Here is a 13575-nt window from a genome sequence, read left to right as displayed (position 1 = left end):
GTAAATATAGAGTAAATATAGTATAGCAGATACAAAGAAATAGTATTCAGTCCCAACTTCTCTTTTTCTTTCTTCATGATCAAATAATTAAGAGATTAATACACTATCAGGTTGTCTACAATTAGCCACGGTATAATGGGAAAATTGTGTTTTTGGTTTACCTTAAAATATGTTTTATTCATCTGATTTTGAATTGGTTCATAAGGTTGAGTTGTACATGGGAATATACCTATAATTTTTACATCATAATGTAACTTTGTAATTAATGTTAATAGCAAACATACTAAAATTGTTCTATTTTCTAAATTGTATGACTTATTATTCATTATTATTACACTTAATTATTGTATTATTTATAATTTTACATATTGATGGCCCGAGGCTCCATGAAGCAGACAGGTCCACAAATACATTTGGTTTATTATATTTACCTAAAACAAATCAACAGTCGGTTGTTCACAAATATTAGCCACAGTATGGGAAAATTGTGTTTTTTGGTTTACCTTAAAATGTGTTATATTCATCTGATATACTTTAATGTTTTAAGGGTTGAATTGGTTTATAAGGGGAATATACCTATCATTTTTACATTATAATATAACTTTGTGTTTAATGTTAATATCAAACATACTAAAGCTGTTCTATTGCTAAATTGTATGACTTATTACACTTATGCAGACCTTTCTTGGTAATTTTTGGGGTATTTCTTTTCATGGTTCTTTGTATTTGACTTGCAGCCTACTGTAACTGATAAATAAATACTGATTGGTTTCACATATGAGTCGCTGTTTATGTAAGTGAACTTAACACTAATTAGAGTGATTACATCTGACAAACCACAGTCCTATGTGAACTATTAGTACAATATTTTGGGCCAATATGTTTTTGTAATACAAACTTTGTGTTGGCAATTCACCATCCATTATACTACAATTCCAGAGAGAGACCAATACTAGCTTGAGACCATTGTATTTATAAAATGTAGCCTAAATACAGCTTTGAGAAATGCTGTGGTCATGATCTCTATTCTACCTTTACAGTCTATGATGCTACTCACTGTGAACTGTAGTCTAACTGGGATGGGCCCATTTGGGGCATTTTATTTACCTCAAAGAAATCAACAAGTACAAGCCAGCGACAAATACAGAACATAACAATAGTGTTCCAAAAATATGGAACAGAAATGAGCACTTAAGCTACACTTAAGAAAACAACAAACGTGAACAATAAGAATACTGCTAACAGGCTATGCCTTCCATGAGGCCCGGGCAGCATGGCAACTCCCCCCTGATGTTCTTCTTGGCTAGCCTCAAGTCAAACTGAACGTACTACAACCTTCACCTGCAGGTTGCCTGCTGTTAAACAGGTGGGCCAAATCAAGCACAATCACAGTAATTGGTAATGGCATCAATAACTCATACAACAGGCAAATCAAGGACACTGAGCTATTACAATTTATGCATTTAGCAGATGCTCTTAATCCAGAGCGATTTACATTAAGCAAGAACAAAAAGCATGGGAATACATCACATATGTAAAATGCATATGCATATGTAAAATGCAGTAAAATGCTGATCTACATACTGCTTTTCAAAATGATTTTTCAATAAACACAATTCAATAAATATTGCAGGCGCCAAACAACAATAAACATGCAAAATAACAAGAACAAACACCCATCCTCTACAGTGCTTTAGCCCCTTCCAATCAACACGATTAGATTGCCAGCACTGCAGAGGAGAGACAGGTGACAATACAGAAAGTCGTTAAAATGTCAGATGTATATACAATTATACACATGTCTTTGATTGTGCATGTATTAAATTGTATAGGGCACGGGCTGCCCCATAACATATTTTATTGTGTCAGTCAATGAATCAATCAATCAATCAATCAATCAAGGTAGGGCCAGTGTTCCAACTCTTGTATTTTTTCTGTGACTTACATGACTCATACAGGATAGGCTTACGGGGACAAAAAAGTGAAATTGGAAGTGATGGGGAAAAAGTACATTGGTGACCCTAATGTGCCTGCAAAGTGCAATGTTGTCTTTTACTATTTTCTTTAGTCACATTGCAGGGAAACCTGCTCACTTGTGGTGCAACGCTGACACCGTGTGGCCATTAATGGACAATAGCCATTATTTGTGCTGGGTTGTTTATACTGCTTTAATTGGCACTGGTGCTGTTGAGCAACCATTCAAAGTGCACTTGGTCATTCATTCTGCATAGTTTGAATTGGGACAGTGGGACACTGTTGTTGAGACAACAGACTGCCTTTTATGTGAGTTCTCTCTGTTTGTTTTATTTCCACACAGCTCGTAAGCTACAGTATGTCAGCAGCATCTGTAATAAGCAGACTGATGAAATTCAATCCACGTTTTGTATTATATCGTCAAACGAAAGCCACTGCTGCTGCTGCTGTGTCACACGTTGCACTGTTGGCGACGTTGCCACATGTTGGAAACAAAGTCCTCTTCAGCAGCTGTCCTCAGCCTCTCAGGTATGAAACCACTTCACAAAACATTTGTGAAAGTAGCCATAGTAGCCTCTATAGAGCGTCGCAGTCCCGCCCCCTACCATGGCCCAGGAAATGAATCACAATGCATTTTTCCCATAGACATTTCAAAAAGTATTTATTAAAAGACCTTTTAAGCGTCGTACGAAGCCAACTCGAGTCGTGACAAATCATGACAACACACACAAACAAATAATTACATAGAAGAAATAGAAGAAAAAGAAAAACAACAAAAAAAGTGTTGTAACCTGCCGTTTTTTTCTACTTTCTAATTCTTTGTTTGGCCCGAAAAATTGTGTTTGTTGTCATGATTTGTCACGACAAGAGTTCGCTTTGTCCGCGGCGTAAACGTCTTTAAATAAATACTTTCTGAAATGTCTATGAGGAAAATGAACGGAGAATCATTTCCTGGGCCATGGTAGGGGGCGGGACTGCGACGCTCTATAAGCTATTACTTCTATGTTTTTAATATTCTTTAGCCCATGTTTCTATATACTGACTATGATATCTATTTTGAATTGTAGGTGTTTCACTTTACGTTCAATCAATGAAGCTATTTAAGGCCACAGGGGAACATTCTTAACTTTCTTTGTTGGATCCTTGAGCGGTTTTCTTTTTCTCTAAAAGCAATATACAAGCTTTTGAGACTAATCTAGAGCAATGGTTCTCAAAACGTTTTTGTTCAGGGCCCCCCTGTAAATAACTGTTTCATCCACAGCACCCCTGAATCATAACGCCTTACATTTATGTCATATTACAGTAGGGAAATAGTAAAATGTTTGTCACAAGGAAAACTCCATTAACCACTTGAGGCCCAGCATCCCAATTCTGGGGGGGACATTCTCCAAAAAATAGCAGATCTACAAGCTCAGTGACACGTTGTGTTGTGAGCTTGTATATCTGCTACTTTTGGAGAAGAGATTTGGTGTAAATTGTGGTTAAACATAATGTGATATTGATAATATTTATCCCAAGGCAGCCCTGGACTTGTGTCACTGCACCCTAGGGTGCGACGGTACCCACTTTTGAAGAACCCTGAACCCTGAGCCATCGAGAGATGGCTGGTGTGGGCTTCCTCTGTCTTTTGTCCTCCTGTAACCTGTCATGTCATTTGAATTATTATTTAATATTTGACAATTTGACATCAACATCTGGATGCAACTAAGTATGACTGTGGCTGAAATAAATCAAGCTTCATCAGTCTCCCTACTTCTTATCTCTAATGTGGAACTATCAGGGCAAAGGTCAGATTTTACTTCATGGTAGTGTAAATCTGATTCTCACTCTTGAGTTAAATTAACTCCAGATTTGGTCTGTTATGGCAGTCGTTCTCAACCTTTTCAGGCCGGGGTCACCCCCAGATCCACAAGCTTGGCTTCTTTACTTTTTTGAAGGGCGCTAGCCCCTCCTATATACAGCTTTCGTCTCCACACGTCTGAATATTTGCCATTGACAATGAAAGGAGAAATTAGGTCAAATGTCCGCCAAATATGACGTAAATTAAACATTAAACGCCATTGACAATGAAGGGAAAATGTACGTCAAATGTAGACAAGCCTATGGCTGGAATAAGCAACCTATGGTTGGAATAAGACATAAAAAATCATAAAAAAACATAAATGATTTTTTTATATGATGTTTTATGTTTTTGTGATTTCTATATGATTTTTATATGATTTTTATATTATTTTTTATATTATTTTGTATGTGATTTTGTATGATTTTTTTTACATTTTAATATTTATATATATATATATATATATATATATATATATATATATATAGTGGTATATATAGTGGCGCTAGAATGATCCCATGGCCTTCTAGCTCCACCCTCAGCCCAAATGTCAATTTGGTCAAAATGCTAATAATTTACCTTTAATCATTGCTATAGGGATCTCAGGATCCCCATGAGAATGGCATGGCTTGATTGTGGATGTCAGATGTCCTGTGGCCATCCTGTGACGTCATTGATGTCGTCACAGGTCATTACGTCTATGACGTATGACCTGATCTTCCATTGTAAATTAGAGTTAACTATTTCATAAAGTATAAAACTATGTGAAAGGCACCACAGTGGTTATTGCGTGTCTCTCTAGACCTGTGTGATATTTACTTGAAAATGGGGCATCTGAAAGGAAACAACATGAGCTGCTACTGAACCTATTCTATTGAATTCATTTCAATCAATCTGTTTCATTGTGGTTGTTTTGGTCATTAATCCCGACGGGTCGAGATGCGAAAAGGCGCTCTAGACGGAGCCATCAAACCAGTGCATGTACTGGAAAGCATATCTAATATGCTTTTGCAAATATATTAGATATTTGTTTTCACACACACATTTGCAGGTCGATGATTTGGCTATGACGCACCAGGACAACAACAACAACAACATGACATGCATTGTGCAGGGAATCGCCCGTCAGGCACAGATCACCTTCAGAAAGCAGTGTCCTGCCAAGGCCTTCCTGGACAACCAGAGCAAACTGAAGAGCCTGATGACGGAGGTCAGGGCTGCGGACCTGAAGCTCACCGCGAGGGAAGGAGACGGCTCCGCGGCCGCGGTGCCCGGTCCGCCCCGTGGCTCGCCGTCCGTCACCTACATGCACATATGCGAGACGGACGACTTCAGCATGGGCGTGTTCCTGCTGAGGAGGGGGGCCTCCATCCCCCTGCACGACCACCCAGGGATGCACGGCATGCTCAAGGTCATGTACGGCACCGTCCAAATCACCTGCTTCGACAAGATGGATAAAACGCACCCAAGTGCAAGCACCACAGACCCTCATTCGACCCGAGGCGCCCTGCAGTGTGCACGGCTCCGTTCCACCGGGGAGTTCACAGAGGACAGCGGGCCCTGTGTCTTGGGCCCGGACACCAACAACCTGCACCAGATAGACGCCGTGGATGGACCCACGGCATTCCTGGACATCCTGGCTCCGCCTTACGACCCGGACGACGGACGAGACTGTCATTACTACAAAGCTTTACTACCGCCGGCCGGCGCAGAGAGCGAGGCCAGGGACCCGCAGGAGGTCCGGCTCATGGAGATCTCACAGCCTCCACACTTCTGGTGCGGGACTGAACACTACCCCGGACCCCAAGTGACTGAACACTACCCCGGACCCCAAGTGACTGAACACTACCCCGGACCCCAAGTGACTGAAAAATAGCAGTTCAGTCAGGACAACTCATGAATGGATGAAATATATATTTATTGAATATAAAATGAGCAATACATTATGGTTTGGCGATGAATTGGATCTGCTTTTTAGGTACTCTGATCAAGCGCATCAGTCCCAACCATATATAGGGACTCCGTATCCCCCGTACCTAAACAGCAGATCAACGGCCATGCACCACCACCCACAGAATCAACGGCCATGCACCACCCACAGAATCAACGGCCATGCACCACCCACAGAATGGAGAAAGAGCTGTCAATCTGTCAATCCATTCCTTGTCCGGGCGAGCTTCCCTGTGTTGAATCAAATCAGTATAGTTTGGATTCAGTAATGGTCTTGTTTTCTTATTCATTTTTTTGTTTGATTGTATTTTAAAACCTGTTTAAATTGTCACTTCACTGTCATCTGGGAACCCACCAAAAAGACCCACAGGTTGAGAACCGCTGGTCTAATTCTGTTTAAGGTTATTCAGTCTTCACTATTCATGGAATAATAAGCCAACCAAACTCTTTTCCATGTTCTGGAAATACTAACTGGGGGCAAATATTTGTTTGGAAAATTAGTATTTTCCCACATGTGTGGACAAACCATAAAAAAGCTGATTTTAAAATCACACCCGTGTGAAGTGAGGGGGCTCTTTATCATCATACATCACCATACATCATCTCATTCTGGCCAATCACAATTTGCATCCTCACTTTTGTCTTCAACGTTTGTGTTTACACAATGTTTGTGTTTTCACAAACCCTCAAAGCTGGTCATAGGAGGGGCTATACAGTATAGCACAACCCTCAAAAATGCAGTGATGCGTTTTCTTCTCCGTTAGCTTCCGGACATATTTGGAAGTCCAATAAGCCAGGCACTGTCATTTCTGTCGTGGCTTTAAGGCAGGTGCTATCTAGGAACAGTGTGGATACTGATTTGTCTGAATTGGAATAAACTGCTCCAGAGGATTTCCATTTCTGTTCAGCACCTGTACACACTACACAGTACACACTACACAGTACACACTACACCTGTACACACTACACAGTACACACTACACAGTACACACTACACCTGTACACACTACACAGCACTACACAGCACCTGTACACACTACACAGTAGTAAATTGATACATTTGACACTGCAATTACAGTATGAAACTGGAAATGCACACTGTACTTGCGCAGAGCGCGCAAATGCTGCTACTAATGTCTGTTACAACTGCTGTTCTAAATCCTTTAGACCCGTTATTGAACTTATACTAACCTTGAAACGTACCTTAGTTACGTCACCATCAACAGCCAATAAGGGACCACCATTCTTACCCCGACATACATACATGTATACATAAGTTACCTTTACCAACATTGAAACATATCTTGAAACATATCTTAATTACGTCACCATCAATAGCCAATTAGAGACATGCATACCATACATACAGTACATAGCACTTTTGGTCCAGCCGACCACAATACTTGCTTGAGCAGGTAATAATATGTATCACTACTAGGGCTGGGGCGGTATGGGATTTTTATTACCGCGGTTATTGTCGGCCCCCATACCGCCGGTATGGCGATAATTACCGCACCCCCCCCCCCCCCCGCGCGCGCGCGCGAAAAAAAGAATCCTCACACACACACACACACACACACACACAGTGGCACCGTTACAGAGACAACAGACAAGACGACTCATATAGCTTTTCCACGTGTTTCTGTTGTTATCCAGTTTACCAAAATTAAATCCACAACAGCGCTATTGTGAAGACGCTTGCGCAGCCCGAGGCAATTTTAACCCCAGCTGCAAACGATCCGGACTTTGATTGTGTGATTATAATATATATAAATCCTTTTGGGCCAAATAAACCATTCTGGGCGTTGGGGGGGCGTTAGCTATCAGGAGGTGCAGGCAAACAGAGTTTTGGAACGGATATTATGGACTACAGTTTTATTAAGGAAAGATTGGCATGTCAATGCCGCAACACGTGTTCGGGTGTCAATCAAATCAACTGCGTCAGACATCTCCCGCAGCCCGCTGTTAAAAAAAGAAATAAAAAAGCGAACGGATTTAACATCATTTCAGATCAAGACAAGTTGTGTTGAGCGTCTTTTTCCTGCGATCCCATTGATGTCACAACAGACAACATTTATAGGTGGGTCTGGTTTGGAGTAGCCTAATTTAAAACATTGTCCGACTTTGTTTTGAGAGAATATTAATACCTCGCGCTATTGTAACAGCCAGGTGCATCGTGCATTGCTCAGACCGTCAGAGAGAGAGAGAGAAAGATTAGGCTAAACGTGTAGCCTATGGATAAGGGCGCATCGTAGGTAACAGGTTTCAACTTTGTATTGAGAGGGAGAGAGAGAGAGAGAGAGAGACATTAGGCTGTAGCCTATGGATAATGGCGCATCGTAACGGTTTCAACTTTGTATTGATGTCTGTCAGCGAGAGAAGAGAAAGGGGGAGAGGGAGGGAGAGAGAGAGAGAGAGAGAGAGAGAGAGCTGTACAGACAGGACGGACAGAACTGTTTTTATCTTTTGACTGACTATAAGAAAAAGTCCTTCTGCACACCTACAATGGACAGGTGCGTCGGATAACTGGAACTGAGAAGTAGAGAAAAAAAGAATCCCGCACACTGTCTCACTTGGAATCGCAATGGCAACCATTCTCACTCCAATGAAATGCCCGCTCAGCAGCGCATCGCATGAAACAAACACCACCATTCAAAAACGTCCCCTCATCATGGAACCTAAAATCTTAAACATATTAAACAAATTCCAAGTTAACTGATAGATTTAATATATGATGAATTGAAAGGTTCAACTTCCAGCCGCTCCACACCACGCAGCAACTGCGCGCCTCCCCAGTCCCCAAGCCATGAGTTAACATTGCTTATTACATGGCTTGGTTGAATGCTTGATTCTGATTGGTCAATCGCTTAATTCAGCGGTGAGTTATCTCATGATAATGACCGCTCCGCTGTATAATGACCGCTGCCTAATCAAACCCTCTGAGCACCACCAGCTGCGCGGCTGCGCCCGCTTGATTTACTGCCGTTTCCAACATAACAGCCATGTAAACACACACACTACTGACACACAATGTAATTTACAGCTAAACATTGCTCTTAAAAATGTTTTTGAAAACATTTGAGCGAGAAATAGACGAAGCAGCTGGACCCGAAAATGGATTCTATTTGATCAACTCACTTCCTTGTTTTCCGACAGTGCTTCAGCCCTGCAGCTGGGCAGACGCAGCCAGCGCGAAGTTATGGAATACTTTTTTTGTTGTGTTTTGGATCAATGGATTAATTTATGTTAGTTAGCCATGTAATAAGCGGGATAATATCTGGCTAGGTGGTCATTGTTGGGATATAATTCACCTTCAGGGAGTGTAACCACCTCGGCTTCGCCTCGGTGGTTAAACTCCCTGTCGGTGAATTATCTCCCGACAATGACCACCTAGCCAGATATTATCCCTTACTTGATTGATTGATTTAAGTTTGTATTAACAGTTTACAGTACATTTGCACAACTCAATACAAAAACTGTTAACTGTTACTCTGTGAGTGGACGACACCATAAAGCATTACACTTGTTTACAAGAGGGTCCACCTTGTTCAATTCATCATAACATTTTGTACACTATACACTTCTATAAAGCCAAAAACAGGAAATCATCATAAAGGAGGTAAAAAGGGGGAAAAACATATACAGTGAGGGGGAAAAGGGGTGGGTGGAGTCAAGGGATTTACATGTCTTAATGACAGTTGGTAGGGCGTTCCACATTTTTGTGGCATAGGAGTGAAATTAATTTAGGTGGACCCTCTTGTAAACAAGTGTAATGCTTTATTGGGTTGTCCACTCGCAGTTAACAGTCTTTGTATTGAGTTGTGCTTGAAATGTAGGCTACTGTAATTCTGCAAACTGTTAATAAATAGTTCAATCAATCAATCAATCAATACTTGTTTGTGCCGAATCTGGGTTGCACATGGTTTGTTGAACTCCCTCTGGTGTTGCTGGCATATGATTAGACTGACTGAGCCTCACTGTTTATTATGATACACTTTATTTCATATCAACCATATGCACTTAGGCCTAGAACCCAGGGTTAGGGTTAGAACTAGGGTTAGGGTTAGGGTTAGAACCTAGGGCGCCAGAACAGCACGGACAAAAAAAACTTAAAAAAAAACAACAAAAAAAACATTTTTTTTTTTAAACCGCGGTAACGAACCCGATACCGCGGTATGCGTTGTATACCGGCGGTATGGCGATATTGCGGTTATTGCACCCAGCCCTAATCACTACAAACTTTGTGAAAGCTGAGTCACACTCCACAAAAGCCACAAGAGGGGGGCAAAATACCGCACCTGTACACAGTCAGGATAGTACATTGCTGAATTTGACACTGAAAATGTAGGCCTGCCTGGGCCGTGGCTCAGCGGTCCAGGCACCTTGGCTGGCAATGTCATGTAGACAGCACAATAAGTGCATTGTATATAGTCATAGCACTTCATAGTATATATGTACAGCATCGTATAGCATATATGTATAGTTTATATGTATAGTGTCATTATATAGATATGTTCTAGTTATAGTTTATATGTATAGTGTCATTATATAGATATGTTCTAGTCACGTTCTTAGCTTACGCATGTTTCGCGATAAATGTATTTTACATATGTAATGTATTCCCATGCTTTTTGTTCTTGCTTAATGTAAGTCGCTCTGGATTAAGAGCGTCTGCTAAATGCCTAAATTGTAAATTGTAAATTGCAATCCAGTCTGGCAGTGTGCCGCGGGTTCGACTCCCGATCCCGGCGGCCTTTACTGCATGTCATCCCCCCATCTCTCTCCCCATTTCCTGTCAGCCTACTGTCTGTCCCTCCATAAAAAATAAAAGGCGAAAGCCACAAAAAAAAACATAAAAAAAAAAAGAAAATGTAGGCCTACAGTATGTATCACTACAGACTTTGTGATAGCTGTGAAATCTCCACAAGAAAACCACAAGAGGGCAGCAAAGTAACACCTAAAACATTGCTGAGTAGATAGATACTACATTTGTGTCATTCTTTACTTATAGGCTGTTGCCTTCTTGAAGTTCAGATGTTTGCCTTCTTTGACAGGAGTAAATATCATACGCACTTCCCGTTGTTAGTTAGTTTACCAGTGCTTGCAATTGCCAGATACCATTATAACGTACTATACCGTACTTGAATATGTTTGCATATGGAGTTGGTCTGCCATTGTTTGTTAGCTGAAGTCTCGGTCTGACCGCTGTTAAACTCTTTGGTATTGATTCAGGTGAAAGTTACAGCAGAAGAAAAAGAGTTTATAGCAGTGGCCTATAAACCAGTGGTTCCCAAAGTGGGGTCCGGGGTCCCCTAGGCCAGGGGTTCTCAACCTGGGGGTCGCGACTGCTCGGGGGGGGGGGGTCCCGAAATTATTTTGGGGGGTCCCGAAATTATATAAAAAAAATAAAAAAATATTATTAAGGTTATTGTAGCGGTCAATTTGTATTGGTGGTGAACTGAATTTATGTGATTTGTTTAGCCGATTTGCTCGTCTCCATATGACGTACATTTTCCATTCATTGTCAATGGCATTTAATGTTTGTGTTGCCACAGATTTATGTCATATTTGAGGCACATTTGACCTAATTTCTCCTTTCATTCTCAATGGCAAATATTGAGACGTGTGGGGACCAAAGCTGAGGGCTAGCGCCCGTCAAAAACATGCCTACCAGTGACATAATCAAAAGGTAAATTGTGTCAATTCAACTTTTTTTTTGTTTTTTTTTTATGAATGCAAGAACAATGGCTAACCTTTTCAGGAAGAAAAAGGCTGTTTCGTTTCACTTGGAAATGAGATGCAGAGTGAGTAGACCAAACTTTTACCATATCATACAGTAATGAGCTCTAGTGAGGACCAATTATATGAAGATAAGGTTGAAAATGGGTTGAGTTCTCCTTGAACCACCTTAGACCCTATATTATATTTAGACCCTATATTATTGAGTGGTGTAAACCACTCCTACAACTGGCTTTGTTAGTTTACGTGTCTGTCTGTCTGTCTGTTCGTACCAAAAAATGAGCATGGTTGCTATGGTCACACCAGTTCACACGGGTGTGATTTCATTACGTCAGACATTACGTCAGACCACAGCTGATCAGTCTATATAAGACCTTACACCACTCAGTTCACACGGGTGTGATTTTTTTATTTAGTAGTAGTTGACATAGGGTGTCCCCCAGGGCTCTATATATAGGACTACACTTTATAACTTTGCCAAAGATATCTAGTGCCATGTTGCAGCGCGTTGTGAGCTTGTAGATCTGCTATATGCTCAATGTTCGTCCCCAAGATATATAGGAATGCTAGGATTCATGGCATGCACTGGTAGCCTGGCTAATAAGCCAGACTCAAATCACACTGTCGTGTGGTATTTGAGTCTGGAGATGCTGTGTATGGATCTTGTTTCCTGGGGGGCGGGTTCAAACATTTTGTCTTTGACGCTCAAGCATTGAACGTCACTGTACCAAAGCCCGCCCATATTGCATACCGTGTCCCGATTGGCCACACCAGTTCTCTGGTGTAGGAAATGGGCGTACAATTGAGCCTCTCCAGACCGTAATCCGCCGGCAGGCTTTTTTTTTTTTGCCAACGGCTGATTCGGTCTGGCTTATTAGCCAGGCTAATGCACTGGCCCTTGCACATGGAATGATTTTTGTGTGCGTGCGTGCGTGCGTGCGTGCGGGCGTGCGGGAGAGAGGGGTAATAGCTTCTGCACTGTATCTATTTATTGACTCCCATTCTAGTCACATACAGTAGACATGTACGTATGTCTACTGTATGTGGTCATGTACATTTGTAACATTAGTGATTTGTACTGCAAACCGTGTGCAAACCAAGTTTCTCTTAAGGGACAGACACTAAACAGAAATGAATTGGAGTCCATTCCCTGTAACTATTGTTCATGCATGTTCGTGCAATTGCCTCGTCTTAGTTGTTCATTTCATTCTACAAGGTAACTACAAACATTAGTGGGGACAGTCGTCAAATCTTCCAAAAAAAAAAAGAGCCTACACATGAAATACATTTGGCTTGAGGCAAACCACAATGCGCATTATATACACACAGTCCACCTTGTAAAAGTCATTCCTCGCCACTGGTGTAGTGGTTAAAAAAAGTGTTTTTCAATTTGAAGTTTATACGGTTGTACTCTACTAAAAGATTTCTGGTGGGGCGTCCTGGCAATTCACCTAGTTATTTTCTTTTCAACATCCAAAAGATTATTATTTCTGTTCATCTTTAATAATGTTTTGGTCGTTAAGGAGGAGACATGACTTATCGTTAATGTCTTAAAGATAAATTAAAAGGTCCTAAGGCAACAGAGAAACCTATCTTTCATATCTGATAGCCATCTTTTCCGTATATTAGGCAGAGGCAGCTCGTCTTGTAAAAGTCATTTATGGGAGCTGTGTGTTTGGACGTTGAGTTCTGGCACTGCAGCAAAGCCAACTCAGGCTCCGGGTCCTCAATACACACACAGCGCTTGGCTTTCTCGGCAGGATGACGTTATGTTGTTTACCAATGTTCTGCTGTGTAGTGCAGTGGTTCCCAAAGTGGGGTCCGGGGACCCCCAGGGGTCCTTGGGGGAGTTCCACTGGGTCCCCAGCTAAATGATAGTTTGGAACCAAATGGACCCTTAAGGGTCTGTAACTCTGAGAGTGTACAAATGGAACTAACAGTGATTTTACGATATAAATTACGATTTGCCAATTGAAATATCTTCATTCAACTGGAAAGCACACACACTGAAGTGATGCTTTCAATTATTATGGTTTAGTGAGATTATTACTGTTGTTGACATTATTTTATTC

General features: G+C 41.2%; 1 protein-coding gene across 1 annotated transcript; it reads left to right on the top strand.

Moving 5' to 3' along the window:
- Positions 1-4880: 4880 nt before the first annotated feature.
- LOC306934971 (2-aminoethanethiol dioxygenase-like) lies at positions 4881-5690 on the top strand (the record flags this gene model as incomplete). The annotated part of the gene is made up of 1 exon (XM_079517793.1): positions 4881-5690. One exon carries the CDS (start codon positions 4881-4883, stop codon positions 5688-5690), a length of 810 nt encoding a protein of 269 aa, XP_079373919.1.
- Between the last annotated feature and the right edge of the window lie 7885 nt (positions 5691-13575).

The sequence above is a fragment of the Electrona antarctica genome (genome assembly GCF_951216825.1).
Source record: "Electrona antarctica genome assembly, chromosome: 13".
Lineage (NCBI taxonomy): Eukaryota > Metazoa > Chordata > Actinopteri > Myctophiformes > Myctophidae > Electrona > Electrona antarctica.
This window is presented reverse-complemented; position numbering and strand designations above follow the sequence as displayed.